The sequence below is a fragment of the Lissotriton vulgaris genome, chromosome 1_2 (assembly GCF_964263255.1).
Source record: "Lissotriton vulgaris chromosome 1_2, aLisVul1.2, whole genome shotgun sequence".
In the NCBI taxonomy this organism is placed as follows: Eukaryota; Metazoa; Chordata; class Amphibia; order Caudata; family Salamandridae; genus Lissotriton; species Lissotriton vulgaris.
In genome coordinates this window covers 143,410,411-143,430,634 of record NC_141686.1, presented here as the reverse complement: position 1 = coordinate 143,430,634, position 20,224 = coordinate 143,410,411, and the positions used below count along the sequence as shown (strand labels likewise).

Here is a 20,224-nt window from a genome sequence, read left to right as displayed (position 1 = left end):
GAGACCCCCATCCTGCGTTAAGTGATTTGAACAGTGCAGTGGGGGGGGGGGGGGGGGGGGGGGTGGACTGCCTTTTGAGGTGTGAGCTGCTGCTGCTGGGACGTGGTCTGGGCCCTAGCACCTAGTTGGACTCTCTCACTGCCTACACAATTGAAAGCACGGCCTAGGACCTTCACCATCACTGATGCTCTGAAACTCTGGACTCCGGAATAGAAATTCAGGCTTGCAGACCTGCAGTGCCGCCCCAGGTCAAGAGGAGACTGTATTTATGCTAGATGAGCCCCACTTTTACCCTTTCCACAAGGAGTGACAGAACTAGAACCACCTCTGCAGTGGGCACCCCCACAGTGCCGCTTGCCCGGATCTCGTTCGGACTGCCCTGGGTGGCCTGTGCATGGTGGGTGCCCTATTGGGCAACCTCGAACTTCATGGTGCACCTGGAGGCCTAACTTATGCCACACTGAATAGTGCATCGGTGACCCCTCCCTGCTGCCCTTGAGTGGCCATAGGTAAAGGAGTCCTCCACCGCCTCCTGCACCTGACAGCTTCTTTGCCCCGTGCCTCTTGACCTGCTGGGGTGGTGTGGTGGGGAGGGACTCCCCTTTGCCATATCTGTGTGCTGGCATAGTTACACCATGCCACGCACCAGGTCAGCCACGGAGACCTCTGCCACATCGCTTTGGCACAAGGCATCAACATCTGACATGGAACTGAAAGCAAGCCTCACAACTGCAGTGGCTGTGGGATCCTTGACAGTACCGATCACGCAGGACAATATAGACCAATCCCTGAAGGATATCCACTCCGGAATTAGCTCCCTCAAAACTGACTTCAAGTCTTGCATCCAGGAAATGCGGCAGGACATATTTGAAGTAGAAGACCATGTGGGTGACTTGGAACACGCAGCGGACACACGGGCAGAGGACCAAGAAATGCTCTGGTTTAGAGTGTCCACCCTCAAGAAGCAGCAGGTGGAACTACAGGCAAAGCAGGAAGACTTGGAAAATCAGAGCCGCTGGATCAATATTCGCACTTGGAGGGTCCCCAGGGGTACAAAAGAGGACATCATGACCTTCACAACTAAACTCCTGCAGACTCTCTGGTGGGACCTGGAGGCTCCTCCTTAAAAGGGGAACAGTGCTCCTTACGCTACTTGGCTAACGCTAAAAAGCTGCTGGACAACCCTCATACAGCAGAGGTGTGCAACCTGCATGTGCAGCTGCCGGAGAGGAATGGCGCCCAATCTGGTGGACAGCACGTGCTGGGCGTCATGACAAGCCTGCTAATGTACCTGTGCTCCAGGAGGCTAAATAAGACATCATTAACATATAGAATACCCCTCTGAGTGGATGACAGCGAAACCCTAGCCAGGCAAAACCTACCACTCCCATCAGGGGTGGGTGATTACTCTCACTGTACAACCTGCGCTCACTCTTGGGTTGTTTGGCACTGAGACAATGTGTAAAGCATTGGCACAGCACTCACTCACAATACATACACTGAGCGTCACAAAAGAGACTTCACATGTGATGTATCTATTTAATGTTAGTAATCAACACACACAATAATCAGCACAACATGAACATCATGTACTTCTGGAAATAAAACACACTTGGAAATATTACTAGCAGTACTAGTCCCAACCGTGTTCAAAGGACATCAGTAGTATGCAAAAATCCTACTCTACCCCCTCAGCACAATGAAGAGTTGCAAGCTTAGTACCTCCCTGGAAATGAGTTTCAACGTCCGGTGCGCATTGATACGGGTCGCACAAGACAATAAAGGTAACACACAATGAAGAGTTGCAAATTCCGTACCTCCCTGGAAATAAGGCACAACAGCTGGTGAGCCTTGATACTGGTCACTGGACTTCAACTTCCACCTGGAGAACAACAACGACTGCAACACCAGCACCCTGCTCGACAACCTCGCCAACCTTGGACTCAAGCAGCTGGTGTCCACTAAGCATGGGCGGAAAATCCGTTTCGCTCGCGGATTTTGCGGATTTTTGGTAAATTCGCAATCCGCGAGATTCGCGAATCTCCCGCAAAATCCGCAAATCCGCGAGCAGCGGATTTTGCTCGCACTGTTCGCGTGAGTTCGCGGCTTCCCAGTACAACTTCGCGCCCCGCGAATAAGTGCAAAATTGCAGAAATACGATCTTAGCAAAACTGAAACTACTTACCAGGTTCAAAAGTTCAGGCTCATCATTAGTAGCCATTTCCTGTAGTGCTTCCTGAGGGGCCCCTCCAGAGTTCAGTTGCCAGTTGCAACTATTATGTGACCCTGCTCTGAACCTCAGAATAGTTACACATATGCCACAAAGGTCCTGAATTACAGCTAAGGGAGACAAGCAGGAGCCAGGCTGGAAGTTCAAATCCATTAATCAGCCCCTAATTCATTATTGTCAGTTGGGGCAGGGCAGGTGTTGTAACTAATTTTGCAACAATGAAAGCACTTAGCAAGTGCAAAAGATCACTAATCAGGAAGCACTAAGGAAGCAGGTGCCAGCTAAAAAAATATTCTGTGACACATTAATCAGCCCCAAATTAATTCAGGTCACTTGAGGCAGGGAAGGTGTGCTTGCGTTGCCACAATAATGTACACTGACTGGAAAACCAGAGGGTGCTGTGATGAAACAGAGGGTGGCATGGGTGGGCCAGAGGGTGGCATGAGTAGTCAGAGAGTGGCAGTGGTGACAGAGAGTGGCAGTGATGAAGAAGAGTGTCCCAAACAGGCTGGACACGTAGAAACAACAAGTTCGCGAAACTTGCGACCCGACAGGTAAGTTCGCAATTTGCGACATTGTACAAAACCCTCGCGAACTGGCAGAAACCCGCGCAAACACAAAAAAAAATCCGCAAATTCGCGAGAATTCGCGGATTTTGCGGATTGCGAGTTCGCAAATCCGCAAAATTCGCGAACGCGAGATTCGCAAAATTCGCCCATGCTTAGTGTCCACCCCCACCCACCTCGCCGGACACACACTCGACGCCATCTTCTCATCCAGCAGAGACATCGCCTTCAGCCACGCCACAGAACTCCACTGGACAGATCACAGATGCATCCACTTCACCTTCAGAAGAACGACGAAGTTGGAACAAGATCACAGCCGACCAGCTCGTCGCCTCCCTGAGCCAGCTCCCTCCAGTCAGCTCAGCGAACCCCAGCCAGGCCGCCGACAACCTCACGAAGTGGATCAGCAACTGCGCAGACGAACTCGCCCCACTGAGGACCCCGCCCAGCAGACCCGGCAGTAAGAGAGCTCCATGGTTCACCGACGAACTCAAAAGCTCCAAGAAGAACTGCCGAGCCCTCGAGAAAGCCTGGAGAAGGGAACCCACGCCGGACAACAGGACCACCCTCAAGCTCGCCACCCGGAAACACCACCAACTGATCCGCATCGCCAAGAAAACGGCTTTCAAGAACCGACTGGACAACAACGCACACAACTGCAAGGAACTCTTCAACATCGTGAAAGAGCTCTCCAACCCCAACGCCGGAAACAACGACATCACCCCTTCGCAAGACCTCTGCAACTCCCTCGCCTCCTACTTCCACAACAAGATCGCGGACATACACGACAGCTTCAGCACTCAACTGACGCACGCCACGACCGCAGGACCTCCACCCACCACCACCCTCCGCGCCTGGACCCCGGTCAACACCGAAGACACCGTCCACACGATGAACTCCCTCCACTCCGGATCTCCAACCGACCCCTGCCCTCACCACGTCTTCAACAAAGCCGACGCTGTCATCGCAACCCACCTGCGGGACATCATCAACACCTCATTCGACACCGCCACCTTCCCCGAGAGCTGGAAGCACGCCGAACTCAGCGCTCTACTGAAGAAACCTACAGCAGACCCCACCGAACTCAAGAATTACCGCCCCATCTCGCTCCTCTCGTTTCCAGCCAAAGTCATCGAGAAGACCGTCAACAAACAGCTGGCCACCTTCCTCGAGACGAATGGATCCCTCGACCCATCGCAGTCCGGTTTGCGTGCCAACCACAGCACCGAGACCGCCCTCATCGCCGCCACCGACGACATCCGAGCCCTGATGGACAACGGGGAAACAGCGGCCCTCATCCTCCTAGACCTCTCCGCGGCTTTCGACACGGTCTGCCACCGCACCCTAGTGCAGCGCCTCAGCAACGTCGGAATCCAGAAGGCGCTGGAATGGATCGTCTCCTTTCTCGCCGGAAGAACACAAAGAGTCCGCCTACCACCGTACAAGTCGGAGGCCACCAAAGTCATCTGCGGCGTCCCTCAAGGATCCTCACTGAGCCCGACTCTCTTCAACGTCTACATGAGCCCCCTCGCGGCCATCGCACGCCAACACAACCTCAACATAATCTCCTACGCCGACGACACCCAGCTGATCCTCTCCCTGACCAACGACCCCGCCGCCGCCAGAGCCAACCTGCACGAAGGGATGAGAAAGGTAGCCGAGTGGATGACGACGAGCCGCCTGAAGCTGAACACAGATAAGATGGAGGTCCTCATCCTGAGCTCCTCGCCCTCCGCCTGGGACGACTCCTGGTGGCCCCCCGCCCTGGGCACCGCACCCAAACTGACGGACCACGCACGCAACCTGGGTTTCATCTTGGACTCCTCCCTCTCCATGACCAGGCAAGTCAACGCCGTCTCCTCGTCATGCTTCAACATCCTGCGCATGCTGCGGAAGATCTTCTGGTGGATCCCCACAGAGACCAGGAAGACCGTCACCCAGGCCCTCGTCACCAGCCGACTGGACTACGGCAACGCACTCTACGCCGGAACCACCGCCAAGATCCAGAAGAGGCTCCAGCGCATCCAGAACGCCTCAGCCAGACTCATCCTCGACATCCCACGACACAGCCACATCTCCGGACACCTAAGAGACCTGCACTGGCTCCCGGTCAACAAGAGAATCACCTTCCGCCTCCTTACCCACGCACACAAAGCTCTCCACGACCAAGGCCCGAGCTACCTCAACAACCGAATCAACTTCTACGCTCCCAAACGCCACCTCCGATCCGCCAGCCACGCCCTCGCCGCCGTCCCACGCATCCGCAGAGCCACTACAGGAGGAAGGTCCTTCTCCTACCTGGCCGCCAAGACCTGGAACTCCCTCCCGGCCGACCTGCGCCTGACCCAAGACCACCTCTCCTTCAGGAAGAAGCTCAAGACCTGGCTGTTCGAGCAGTAGCGGCACCCCCCCCCCCCCAAAGCGCCTCGAGACCCTACGGGTAGGTAGCGCGCTTTATAAATGTCTTTGATTGATTGATTGATTGGTCACACCAGGCAATTTCGGACACACAATTGGGCGCAAGGTCAGCAGTGCCATACTAGGTAGAAGGAGGCACCCATACGGGTCTGTCCTCACCTCCGAGTGTCCAACCCTGTGAATCAGACACCGCACGCAATGAGCATGAAGTGGGCATGTCGCACGAGAGAGAGGAGGCATGATCAACGAAGTGGGCCACGCAAGATCCCGCAACTGGTGAATCCGCTCACCACCAACAAGATACGTATGCGTGTTGAGGTCCCCATGATGCAAGGTTCCCACTCCTTAAATGCAGATAATGCTTTTGGCGCTCCGCACAAGGCTATCCGGTCTCCAGGCACAAGTCTTAGTTCTAATCTTACGCCATCAGTAGACAATGTGAGCAACGTTCTCCAAGTTCTCCAAGTGTCACAAGTAGATGGTGTGGGTCCCTCGCGGGAAGCCTTTGATTTCCCGGATTCCTCCACAAGAAATCAAGGGACATGCCAGCAAGTCCTTGGAGAACACACTTTAGGGTGCCACACAGCAGCAGGTAGTCAGCCCAGGCCAGCCACTAATCAGGAAGGGTGCATGGTCCCTTGCAATAGCAGTAATCCTCTTTGTGCGCAACAATTTGCTCTGGCAGTGTGCACCACGTAGTTCCAGGTTCTCCAGTCTATATCCCCACATGTATCTCTGCCCTACTGAAGTATGGCAACAGTGTGCCTTTGAAGTTGGGGGTGGTTTAGAGGGTTTCCCTTTGAACCACAGATGTCTCGCCTAAATTTCACTCCTGTCTGCCAAGAGGCCGTGGAATGCAGATCTTAATCTTTAGTGGGGCCATGATCTGGCTACCAGAGACCAAGTGTCAAAACATCTTCCTCCAATCTATCCAGCTAGGCCTCAAATGACAGAGGTCTGTCGTTCCAGCTGCATGCCAAATGCTTATAGCTGTCATTGGGGAATGCACAGATGTGCTACCCCACCATCAAGTGTGTTTAGAGCGCTTCTGTTCTGTATCTGACTTTAGCTGCCTTTGACATTAACACTCCATATAACGTATGACCTTATCTTACGTGGCAGCACGGTACCTTTATGTATGGCCTGACAAGTAGGTTTTCGGCCAAAGACGTGTAGATTCTCTGCAATGCTTTTATTGTCTTCACAGCACTCCCTATGTATTAACCGTCAATTCCGTACTTAGACAATGTCAAACGTGGCACACACAAGCGATTCGTTGACCCCGGCAAATTCTCAGGGAGAGCACGGTCGATCTTCAGGTTACTTATCCCCTATCTCATCTCCAACTGTAGTGTCTTTCCCAGCCTGGGTACCCGCCAATGACTACGCCACACATGGAGCTTAGTATTGCATGACTTTATTCTTCTGGGTGCAACTGCGAACTCAACATACTAAATCAGCCTTCATTGCATTCCTCTATAACACTTATGTCACAGCTCTACGGAGTCCATCAGGAGCCAAAAGGGTTCAGTCATTGCTAGCTCGCAAGACAGTACAGTCTGTGGAAAGAGCTTCTTATGGAGTTCCAACCTCGCCCCTAACTGCTAAAGCTAACTGGTCTCCTCCCTCTAAAACTTCTAAGGGTATCACCCTACTGTGATTGGCTCCAGAGATCTGTCTCTTTTCTTTTGTTTTTATGAAAAGTAATTAGTACATGCAGATTCCGTCCCCAAACTTTCCTTTCCCAGGAAAAAATCAAATGGTTCTTTTGAGCAAGGAGTCCTTTGATCCTCCAGCTGGCATATAAATAACCAGGGCCAGCAGGGGAAACAAAGATCCTGGAATCTCATTATGAGCTACGTCAGAGAAATAACTGAATGCCAGGATAAGTTCATAGATTACTAAAATGCAATCGATCTGCACATGGGGAATATAGTTTTATCCTAGGACTGGTACCTTACTGAATCTCGGGACCTCAGTAGGGTGAAACTGCATTTTGGCAAAAATTACGCCTATTTTCTATAATTCAGTAAAGCACCCAGTGTTTTGAGATAAGCATTGCATACCTACACTATGAATGCCCACTAACATTAAACGTTAAGTAGGCCTGGGAGAAAGGGAAATTACACTAGCGTAATTTGTGTAATTTTGGGAATTTTATGTTAAGCTTCCTGTGTGACATTCCCAAAAATATGCAATTATGCCACTTTGCTTTTAGCACGCAATTTGTGGTAAAGCTTTACCGCAAAACACTCCATTTGCTGTAAACATTTGTTTGCAGCCCAGCAATCATCTCTGTACGTTGATTGGAACCACCATCACAGTGGGTCCTTTCAACTTATTTGAAGTTTGTTGAACAGCGTCTGTCAGTTTTGACAGCCATTGACAAAACTTTTTAATAAACAAAAATTCAAAAACAAACTCCCAAAGCAGAAGTTTGTTGTTGACAAACAAAAAACGAATGTATCCTACACCTTTGTAGTCTCCCAGGGTTTGGGGGTCATTATAGTTTTGTTCCAGTCTGCCTGTCCTCGTAGTGAAGGACAGGAGAAAAAAACATTACATTATCCACGCTAGACAGGCCAGGTGGTGTAATTCCCTTCCCCCGATGGCACATACTCTGTCAGAAAAAGTATTCAGTCGACGGAGCTCAATGGGGCTCCATCGACAGACTACTTAAGCTTGGCCCGCCGTTAATGAGGCTGGCAGAACAAGGGGTTGCCAAGTAGGGTACTCTGTCAAGTTTGCATCCAAGTGGTCTACAACTAAAGAGTGGACAGCTGCTGCAGGGTCTTTTCTCACCACCTTCAGAGGAACCTTTGCTCAGAAGTGCTTGACTTACATACAGTATTGATTAAATTGAGTAATGTACAAGATGGAAAGTTTACACTAAGATGCACAGGCTTATTTTGTCCAACAACATTCCACGCTATGGATTTAGATATTGTGAGAAAGTGCCATCTTTCTTGCCTTGGTATGCCCCCACATTTTTTTCTGAACTGCTGATGTACTTTGACTGTGTGAGCCCTGGGTACCTGCCAACCAGGTACCAGGGCCTGTGTTCCTTCCCTACAAAGAAAAGCTATGCTGAAACAAAACACCCAATTGGCATCTCTGTCCACCTGGCAGCCCCTAGTAAATGGTACCCTGGGTACCCAGGGCATGGTGACCAGAGAAGACCTCGGAGGGCTGCAGCACTTATTGTGCCACCCTCGGGGGCCCTGTACCCTGGCACCCACACACTGCCTTTTCAGGCTGAGTGCCTAAGTACAGAACTAAAGCAAGAGTCGACATGGCACACATCCCTGTGTGCCATGCCCACAGAACCCACTACCCTGGCATAGTTCAGTCACCCCTCTAGCTGGGTGCCCTATGCCAGAGGTGAGGGCACCGGGGCATGAGCCCTGTGCCCCTACAGTACCCAGGGCCATTCCTGGGCACTGTAAGTGCAGTGATGCCATTTAGGAGTATATTTTGCTGGGAGGTCGTCATTACGAACTCCACAGCACCATAATGGCTACATTGAAGACTGACAAGTTTGGTACCAAACTTCTCAGCACATTAAACCCGCACTGATGCCAGTGTGGGATTTAATATAAAATGCACGAGAGGGCATCTTAGAGATGCCCTCCAAAACCCGAACCTACAATCCATGTCTGGGCTGAGTGGCTGCAGAGGCTGCCACACAACAGACATGTTGCTGGACCCCTGGGTGGAGATCCCCCCGCTCTCCTGGGCCTGCAACAATGCACATCCTGGGCGAGGTGATATGTCTCCTCCCCCAAGATGGACAGGGGGAAGCTTCAAAGGCATACCGCCTCTGAGAGCTTCTCCAGACCATTTGCTGTACCCAGCAACCAGCCCCCCACCAGGACTACCCCCACCCTGACGGGAAGACTAGCGGGAAAAACTACATCAGGAAGGGGGGGTGGGGGTGCCAACCTGTGCCAACTCCACCCCTCAGGTGGAGGAGGCGAGGTGAAGCACGACCTCGGACCCCGGCCATCTTGTAGATAGGGAGTCCTGCCCAATCCCAGCTAGGCTCCTTCCCCCCTCCCAAGGAAGAGGAGCAGGCTAGGGGGTGTACTCACCCCAGGACAGGGACCCATTGGTCCCTGCCCTTGCCCTACCTGTAACGCCCCTAAATTCAGTATTTAGGGGCTCCCTGAACCTTCCTTCCTTAGATCCCGATATCAGAAAGAAGATCAAGAAGAAGAAGACCCGCCGTGCAGCTGCTAACAACAGGACAACAACAACTGACTTGTCCCCAGCCCTACTGGCCTCTTGATCCTGGAACCTGCTCCTGCCTAAACCCGGCGACCTCGGCGGACAGCAACCTTGGGACACCCAGAGGACCTGCCTGTCTTGACCCTCTCGACGATTGGGACTCCCATCAGCAGAGGCTCTGCTGCAACAACCCACCTGGTGCCCACCAGGAAGCTCCGGACCAGCCAACTCTGCACCAGCCGAGCCCCGGCCGGGCCAACCCGAACCAAGACCACGAGGACGTCCCCCCGGCGACTGGGACCCGAAGTCCAGTGCCCAAAGACCCTCCTCGACGAACCAGCCGACGCCTGCAGACTCAGAACCAGGGGCCACCCCAACCGCGACCAGCTGAGGGTAAGCTTTTCCGACATCCAAAGACACCCCTGCACCCGGTGCCCTACAGCCCCCTGTGCCTCCCTTTGGGGTACCTACCTGTGCTCCAACATCCCAACTTACCTCTCGAAGTGCTGGTCGTCCCTGGAGAGTCACCGTCCCCGAGCCTGCAGCCTTTGTTCCTTTTTCACGATCGTCATTGGATAACATTGAGCGCCCGACGGCTCAAAAGCACCCTGCACCCAGCCTCCCGAGTGCTGCTGGCTGTGACCTCTTTGCCCTAACCTACTTCCCCCCTTGCCCAGAGCAAGTGACCAGGAGCCCAGCTCCCAGAGCCGCATGGCCTGCTAGCCAGCAGCCACCAACCGAAGGCCCCTTTCCCTCATTGGATAACATTGGGCCTACCTACCTCTGCACCCGGCCGCCCCTGCGCCGCTGGGATTGAACTAACTGTACTCACCTGACCCTGGGGGACCCCTGAGTCTATGCCCAGAACCCTAACTTCACCAACCAAGTACTCACCTGGAAACCGGTAATTAACTTACCTGCCATTGGATAACATTGACTCATTTTTGACTCGAAAATGTTCCAAGTGTGAAGTTTTGAAAACGGAAAATATTCCTATAAAATCAGCCAAAGTCCGAATTCGAAAATACTCACCTGTGATCAGGAGAGAAGCCAGTACTGTAACTTTCAGCCCAGTACTGAACCGCATAAGTAATCCCTAGCGGGGTTACTATTACCCTGTATTTTCTCCATAGGAACCCATTGTCTGCTTTTCTATGAAATTTCTTTTAAGTGTCTACTTTTGAAAACTGCAAATATTCTTTAAAGATCGTACGACATACTGAAACGCAATTACCTACCTGTTTTGAGTTAAGCCCCCAGTGCTGGCCCTAGGAGACTAGTGCTGGGTTACAAAAGTAACGCAATCGTAATTTACCTGTAACCTGAATTTTCTCCCATTGAATAACATTGTGAGTATCACCCCGAAAAGTTTCTAAGTGTGAACTTTTAAAACAGCTTTATATTCAGGAAAAATCATCACTGTAACTACAACGTTTTTGCTAATCTGTTTTCAGCTTCGACCCCAGGACTGAATCCAAGATCTAGTCCTGGAACTACCAAAGTAATCCATAAGGTAATCAACTGTACTTTCCTATGAAAACCCATTGAGCTCAATGCTACAGTGTGTTTCAGAACTGTATTGCTATTAGCTAACCTGTGAGTATTGTGTGTACAAACTTATTGCTCCTCTGCAAAGTATTTACAAGAGAGTACTCATATCTCGAAAAGTATATTTTTATAACTGTTGGTTCTGAAAATAAAACAACTGTATCTAAGGATATCATAACAATTGGGCTGGAGTTCAGTTCTTGAGTGTGTGAAACCTTTTGCTGACTGAGTGTGTACAACAAATGCTTTACACTGTCCTCTGGTACTGCCTTACTGCTCTACCAAGCTACCACTTTGGAGAGTAAGGTCAGTTCTGACTTTAACCTCTGTTAAACCTTTGGGGTTTGTGGACTCTATACACACGGTACTGCCTTATTGTCCAGTATATATTGAGCCAACTTCTCACAGATATGCCTAAACATATCTCATACAATTGCCTGACTATGTGAATAATTTGGGACTTTAAAGTGGTTAACACCTGCTTAATCTAGCCATTAACTTTCCTGATTTGCGACATTGACTCGTCCCTATTCTGGCCATTATTTTTCCAGATTTGCAAAACTGGCACATCACTGGTGGTGGTGTTGAGAGATTTTCATGAAATGCTAATGTTTAAGGGACAGGGGATAAGCTTGAGGTAAGAATCTCTTGGACTACACAGCTGAGGATTCACTATGTTAGGGAATGCTTTGGAAGAAGCAATATAATCTTCATCCCTAAGGAAACATCTAACTTGATGACTTTGAAGAATCTAGCCATTAACTTTCCTGATTTGCAACATTGACGCGTCACTATTCTGTCCATTATTTTTCCAGATTTTCAAAACTGACGCATCACTGGTGGTGGTGTTGAGTAAGGTATTTGGAAGGCAGGGAGCTCATGCATTGGAGGTGCTGATACAACCTGAAGAATTTCATGAAATGTTAATGTTTAAGGGACAGGGGATACGCCTGAGGTAAGACCGCCTGGACTACACAGCTGTGGATTCACTATGTTAGGGAATGCTTTGGAAGAAACAACATATTCTTCTTCACTAAGGAAACACCTAACTAGATGACCTTGCAGAAAGTTTGAGCACATTAAATTCTGCCAAGTACACTAGCTCTTGGTAAAGGCTCTGGAATGGACGGTTGTAATATTAACACCTAAATATACTGTAGTTTGTCAAACGTTACCCAAAACAAAATTATTGTAAGGTACGCAAAGTCCCCATGGAGGGTATATTAGCACTCAGAATGTGGACTGTCCGGAAACGGAGTAGTTGAGATGGGGTGCAGACTCCTCTAAAAAAGCACAATGAAGACTCTAGCAAAGTGGGTTCACCAAAATAGTGTTGTCTCTTTGAATTTGCAACTTGTAGAAGGCTTCTCTGTAATAGATCATGGAGAATGCTGAACAAGGAAGCATGTAGTAAAAAACCCTACTGATAACTACAGTTTTTAAACAAGACAATGTGTTTTACACTATACATACTAGTAGAAAAGAACATGCTAACAGACTCTTTTGGTGCTAAAGTACATGTATGAATGTCAGTATAATCAAAGGAAAATCGAATGTAAATTGGAAATCACCTCCTTTCATTGTGAAGTCAAAGAACACATGAGAGGCACACAGGTAAGTGAACATAGGTTGCAGAGGACCAATTATTAAATCTTTGTTATGATACACAAAAATGAGACCGATTTTGAGTTACGGGACCAGGGCAGCCCCAACAACAATTGAAGGGAAAAAAGAGAAGAGCAACATCATCTGCTCATGGCAGGTTCCAGATGCCATTATCTAAGGGGAAGAGGCTGTCTGAGCATTCTCCAGGCTGTAATATGACAGAGGGGACTTGGTAAGGGTAGGAAAGGGTACTTACTATAAATGTCTTGCAACACATCTGAAGCTCTGACGCGTGCAAATACAAGTATTATTTGAGCTGTTTATAAAGTAACAGCAATAAAGAATCAACTGTGTCTTATTTTTTAAGCCTGATAAATGAAGTTGCCAAATAATGATGCTTTCAGTTGTTGCTCAATCATTTATATCCTCACAAGTCATCCCCCCAAACAAATAAGATACATTATACTATTAAAAATCAACTGACACATAATATTTAATCATTTGCAAAGGCACAGCAATACATTCAACACTACCTGAGGAATAGCCTGGAGATGGCCTGTTAGAAAATTGACTATCTGTCTGTACAGGCAACCATTCTGCTCTGGATTCTCCAAGGTGCCACCATCATATACTGGACTACAGTAGAAGAGTAAGTGAGAGTAAACGTTTTAGAGCTGCCTTCATATGCTTTCCAACATATCATGTGCCAGGTTTTACATAGATTAGGGTTTCTCAAGCTTGTGGGCCAGAATTACCAAGGGATCAGCAATAGGGAACAGTTTGATTTCCAGGAGAAGGTGGGTGGGCAATGACTTAAGAAGAAACATTGAAGGTAGCAGGGTCACAACATTGATGAGCATGATCTACCAAAAGGAAGAGAAGTTAAGCCATGACATGTTTGAGAAACCCTTATTTAGACAATATGGGATCAGAGTGTAGAAATGGTACATAATAGTAAATATGGTACATGTTACCCTTTAGTACAAAATAAGGACTCACAGCATAAACATATTCTCTTTACCTTTATTTATTTTTTCTCTCTCTCTCTCTCTCTCTCTCTCTCTCTCTCTCTTTCTCTCTCTCGCTCTCTCTCTCTCTCTAGTAAAGACAATTGATTAGTAGCATTCCACTCTTCCAATAATCACATAGAGTAACTAAGGAGCCAGGGGAAATCGCTGCCTTTGAGAATTTTGAGAGAATCAAAGCCAGGCAGTAGTTTTCAGTAATAAAGGCTCAACCCCCTCCTGCCCAAAAGGCAGAATTCCCCTTGCGCAGGGTACCTGCATAAAACCTGGAACCAAACTTTGGATAAGCTGTAGAAATCCCCTTCCTAAACCACTTACTCAAATGAAGATTTACATCTGCTTTTTTTCTGCACTTAAACTGACAAACATGAAATCACTTTTCCTGAATTCTGTCCTTCTTTTGAAACAGATCTTTACTGCTCTATCTACATCCAATATGTCAAAAGAACATCATGTTTCAAAACTGGGGTAGAACACAAAACAGGGAGAACTATGTCCTGTTTCATGTGAAAAGCCAAATTTGTCTTTTGGATGAAATTTGGACCAGGAGGATTGCACGTCAATGAAGCCGACTCCTGTAAATACCCTGATTTACCATAGACTACTAGGAAAATCACATGCAAAGATCAAAACAAATCTCTGAAATCTCATTTAATCATCCAGAAGAAGGTTTTTGTAATTCTGCAATACTAACTGTAAATCTCAACATGGAAAAGTATTCTTAACTTGGGGTCGGAAAATATTTGAAAGCCATAGATGCGCAGCCCTCAATGGTTGTTAGAGGTCTTCATAGAAATCGGACGGTCTTAATGGTTGCCTCCCGTACTCTTAAAATGGCCACTGACCAACCTTTGCCGAAAGCATCCTGCAAAGATTGCAAAATATATTTTGGGTATCAATGAATAGGAGATAACAGCTTGTTTATTTACACCAGTTGGTTAAAGATGTTAGGCAGACAAAATGTACTGCTCTCGGTTTCATAGAAAATGGAGACGTGAACTATCTTTAAGAAAAATGTGAGTACATTAATATAGTAGGAAACAAAATATTAAGATTTAGGCAACCTAAAATGAGCATGCAAGCATTTATTTCAGGCACCTTAAAAACCTGGGAATGCAAAGTCATCGAACCCCATTAAAACAAGCATTTGTAATGCAATAGGTGCGTAAACACAAATTCTTTTCGAGAAGCAAGGTTGGCAGTAACTGTGTCTCTTTTACCGCCAACCTTGTTTATGGTAAGCATGGACTACAAGTACAAAGAGGCACAGTTACTGCCAGCCTTGCTTGTCGCAAGAAACGCCTATAGGTACAAAGTGCGTGTTGACACAACACTTGCAGGTTTTCAAAACACATAAATAAAAGGCATTGTCATTTACAATGCCAAAAGCTCAATCTCTCGCAAATGCGAGACCTATTGCATTGCAAATGCTTTTTTTAAATGAATGGGGGCCGGAAGCAGTCCTGCTGGGCCACAGGCAGTGGGTGTGTTTTTAAGAATGGAGGACAGCTGAATAAACTGCAGTGCGCATTGCCCCCCTTACCGTATGACCTGGGAAGGGGGGTGGGATCCAAGCTGCAATAAAGAGGGGGAGGGCTGGTGCTCGAGTAAGAGGGGGAGGAAATGTATCAGGGAGGAGGAAGAGCAAAAGCGGGGAGGGCAGAAGAAGAGGATGATGAGAGAAGAGGAGGGCAGGATTTAGAGGCAATTTGGGCACGAAGAAACAGGGCAAGGATGCGTGACACGGAGTATGCGATACCAGTGAAAGGAGCAAGCATGTGAGGAGAGAAGGGGGTGGGTTTGGGGGGAAGGTGGCAGTGGATTGGAGGTAAGAGGTTGTGCGGAATTAGAAGAGTTTATCGCTTTTGATGACTACAGGGGTATCATAGAGAGGGAGGGGCAAGCGGTTGGTTTAGAATGAGAAGTGCTGAGGTGGTTTACTTCTTTCCTGGAGGGCCGCCGCCAGACGGTCTGGGTCTCCCAGAGCTCCGCCGAGATGCCGCCATTGGGAGTTGGGGTTCCACAGGGTTCTGTGTTGAGCCCCACATTATTTAACATCTTTATGTCCCCTCTGGCGGACTTGGTGGAGGCGTATGGGGCTCAGATCGTCTCTTATGCCGACGACACGCAACTCCTCTTCACATGCGGGAAAGACCAAGAGTTTGTGGGAGAGAGAGTCCGGGACTGCCTTGCGCTGGTCTTCGACTGGTTCCAGCGGAACGGTCTGAGGGCCAACTCGGGAAAGTCTGAGATTCTTTTTTTTGGTTGCGTTGCCGATCCGGAATGGCAGCATTGGTGGCCGTCCGACATGAGTCCTCCTGTACAGTCCTCAGTGGTGGCCAAAAACTTGGGCGTCAAGCTCGACAATCAGCTGTCGCTCCGTACTCACATCCTTGGCCTGGCCGGCACCTGCTACGGACTATTGAAAATGCTCCGCAAATTTCTGCCTCTGTTATCTGAGGAGCATAGGAGGACTACAGTGCAGGCTCTAGTCGGGTCGAGGCTAGATTATGCCAATGCTCTGTTTCTTGGCCTTCCCGACTATCTGCTCCAGCGCCTTCAAGTGGTGCAGAACTCTGCTGCCCGGGCGATTTTTGGTCTAGGGAGACGAGCTCGAGCGTCTGGGTTGCTCCAGTCGCTCCATTGGCTCCCCATCAGGAAGAGGATCCAGTTCAAATCCCTGACCCTGATGCACAAGGCTCTGCATGGTTCAGGAGCGGGATACCTGCAGAGGAGACTGACTTTCTATCGTCCGGCGCGCTCTCTCCGTTCGGAAGCTCTGTGCAGAGCTGTGGTTCCACGGGTGAGGAAGGCTCGTGCGGGAGGGCGGTCTTTTGGCTGCAGAGCCCCCCAGCTTTGGAATCAGCTTCCATTCTCTCTGCGGAGTACTGTTAATTTACTCCAGTTTAGGAGGGGCCTGAAGACCTGGCTTTTTAACTCTTAGTGTGTTTTTTACTGCTCACTGTTGCTTTTGTTCCGTTTTTGTTGCCTGTTTTTAGCTGTGTTGTGTTATTTCATTATTAGTTGAGGGTGGAAAGCGTCGGGACACTCCCTGTGAGTAGCTGCACGCTATATAAAAGCTCCATAACATAACATAACAAGTGGACCAGGGGTTTGGGAGGGGGAGCGGTGATGTAGGGGAGTTCAGTCGGCGAGAGGAAATACAATGGCGAAGATGGGTCTGAGGGAAAGGTATGGGCAGGGGATTTACGATATAAGAGGTGAATGAAAGATGCGAATGAGGAGAAAAGAGTGAGGCGAAAGACGAGGAATGGAACTTCTGAACATGAGCTTCACAAGCACACCATATTTTGAGGGGAGTAGGTGTTCAAGGGCACCCTGGGCAGGGAATGCAATGAGTAGGGGTGTGCCAGTGGGAAGGAGAACTGTGTGTGAAAGAGGAAGTGCATACAGGGCCGAAACGGAGAGAAGGTTCTCAGCTCGCCATCCCGCCAAATACAGAGCACCTGAATTTTCTTTGATAAAAACAAAGGACTGTGATCATCTTAATGCATACGTGTTTCTGGACACATTAAGATATGACGGCCTGATGGGGGCTGAGTGGAGTGTTAGACGGATGAAGAAGAGGGCAGGGGGTATAATGGTAAGAAGAGGGCAGAGTGTGTGATGAGGCGGTGAGAGATGAGGCAATGAAGGTATAATAAGGCAGTAGTAAGCTGTCGCCTCTCAAGCATTGTCATGGCTTGAGACCATCCTGCAATTCATGCATACAGGAAGAGGGGTGCAGGGAAGGGTAATGAGAGAGAAGGCGACAGCCACTCCCCCCCCCCCCCCCCCAGCACGCGCAGTTCGCACCGTGAAACCTGCCATAAACACGCAAGGGGCAGCGGAAGGGAGGGGGAGGCACCCAGCAGAAGGCTGGTGTGGGAGGCAGCGAAGGCCGACTCTCCGCCGAGAGGATGTGAGGTAGATAGGCCACAGTGAGTGTGCAGCGCATGTGAGGTGACGGGTACATTCAGTCCTCTGGTGACACCTCAGAATCCACATTCAGATGAGGTCTATTTTTTATTGGCATTTTTATATAGTGCAAATTCGACCCAAAGGTATTAGAGCGCTTTACATGAGCACCAGCTGTGTTAGGTTTAAGTATTTTCTACCAAAAGGTATTAATCTTTTAATTCACACACGACGGCTTGCTGGTGGCAGGTTGTAGGGAGCTCTGGCTTTGGTTGGGCTGGCTGCTGGTGTGTAGAACCACCCTGCAGTGGGGGAGGGGCCCACTGGAAGGCTATTACAGGGTAAGGGTGTGGGGGATGCCAGGTGCTTTCCTGCAGATATTACTTTAGTTTTAAGAGGCCCCTGCATGCCAGCGCAGTTACCTGTTGTGCACAAAGTGCATGCCAGTGAGGAGGCAGCGCAGGCTCACACACTGCCCTCAGTGCATGTTTGTGAGGAGCCAGTGTGTGCCACATTGTGCCAACTGTGAAGAGACAGCGTAGATTCGTTGTCCAGCTGTCTATACGAGGAAACAAAATCTATTTCTTGACTTTTTTAACAATCGCGGCACCCGCGCTTTACCTTTAACAATGTTAAAGTAAAGCGCAGGTGCCGCGATCGTAGCAAAAGTAAACAAATAGAAGAAAATCTATTTCTTTACTTTTTCAATAATCGCGGAACCCGCACGTTAGCTTAACATGGCTTAAGATAAAGCGCGTGTACCGCCAAAGGGAAAACAAAGAAAATAAATACAAAAAAGTAAATAAAAAAGCAGTAGACAATGAAAAAAATCAAGCGTGGTGCTATAACGTGGCGCCCGTGCTTACTTAAGTAATGTACATGGCGCCCGTGAAGCGCAAGCACCATTGCGAAAGCAGAATGAACACAAGAGAGTGCTTACCCACTAATGAAGGAGACAGTGTAACGCCGCAAGTAAAAGATCCAGTCCGGATGGGCCATCCCAAAAGTAATAGGGTGGTAACAAGGAGGGACTAATAAGCCTTATTTCAATCGAAAGCCAGTGTTTAGCAGGGACACAAGCCAATGAAAACAATGGGCGGGGCTTCCACTCCACTTCTAAAACTTACACTACTACAATATGCCTCGCAGAGCGAGCCGCGCATGCGCTCTGTAACGCTAGGAGAGACCTAAAAAAGCACATATTTCAATGTACTCTGCCTCTGCATGCTGAAGACCCATACACAAAAGCTTAAAAAGCATTTCCTTGCAGCAATTGTCCTGTAACATACACTGCATACCTACGACAGTGCATTGTGTTTCTCCAAAGAGATTGCCCAATCACTGCAATCTTAATTCAACAGAGGCCCAAGTCTCGCGATTGCTTCCTGTAGGAAAGTGGGTTACTGCTCGAGGGGGGTGAAACCCTACTCCAGCAGCAACCACAATTCTTTTCAGGGTGAAACACAAGCAAACCCCAAATTAACATGTGCTCAACCCTCTGGTTGAATGGCACAAAAGCAGCCAGGCTTAACTTAGAGAAAATGTGTAAGGTATTTATGCAGCACTTCAAACAGTAATAAAGTGATGACACAACACAATAAAAATCATATACCAACTTAGAAAATTAGAGTACATTTTGAAAAACTATTTGACCCAAAATGAGAAAAAACAGTTATTAGAACTGGAGCTATACAGTTGTAAGGGATAAGGTAAAAGTAGTGCTAACAAGCCCAAAGCAGACACTGTGGTTATCGGGTTGTGCCGGACAGGCATAAACTCACTAGTTCAGGCCGATCACGATGGAGCAACAGCTGGCATGCTGGCTACAGGGACCACGTTAGAACCGCTAAACACATTACCTTAAATTCTGTTGGGTTGTTCTGCACAGCGTGGCAAATTTAAGAGTTTCTCGCTACCAGGACATGTAACACTTAAAAGTACATGTCCAACTTTTTAAATACATAGCACCCTGGCCTCTGGGCTGTTTAGGGCCTACCCTAAAAGTTACGTATATGTATTAAAAAGGAAGGGTTAGGCTAGCAAAAGGTTTATTTGTAAATCACAGGGTATGCAGTTCCTGGGGGTGGGGGAGGAAGGATGGGAGGATCTAGGTCAAGGAAGCTGAGATAACAGATCTGGGAATCTGATTGTTCAGAAGCAAGAACCCTCATACTCCTGTGCGAGTGTCAAGCTGCATCATCAGGCCACTCCTTGTCTGCAATGCCCCTCGAGGGGGCTCTTTGCCGGAGGTCTTTTGAGCAAGATACATCGATGTGAGGTGTAGGGTGGAAGTGCTCTAGGTGCAGATTGGTGTAAAGTGAAACAGATTTCGGGAAGTGGGTCATTCTCCTTTTCCACTCCATCATCTGTCACTAGGAGCATAGTAATGTACGAACTCTGAAAGTGGTGTTTGATGCGACTGACATGCAACACCGGTAAAGGGTTCCTGGGGTTCTTGAGGTCCACCAGGTAGGTGACATCCCCTTTGCACTCCTTCACCTCGTAGGTCCCAAACCATTGGTCTCATAGGTTCCTGGGCTCCACAGGCTACATCACCCACAATTTCTGGCTAGGCTGAAACTTAGCCAGAATGGCTTTCTGGTCATAGCAGAGCTTCATAAACTCCTGGCTGGCTTCTTGATTCTCTTTGACCTTTTTCCAGAAGCTGGATGCGAAGGGCCCAGCAT

At 48.8% G+C, this 20,224-nt stretch overlaps 1 protein-coding gene across 1 annotated transcript in view; it reads right to left on the bottom strand.

The window, feature by feature from the left end:
- The window catches only part of STRA8 (stimulated by retinoic acid 8), a 135,502-nt gene that overhangs the window by 7,461 nt on the left and 107,817 nt on the right, over positions 1-20,224 (bottom strand). Inside the window, exon 7 of the mRNA XM_086953610.1 lies at positions 13,128-13,230. Within this exon, the coding sequence (XP_086809736.1) occupies positions 13,128-13,230 (103 nt within the window). The remainder of the gene's footprint in view (positions 1-13,127; positions 13,231-20,224) is intronic.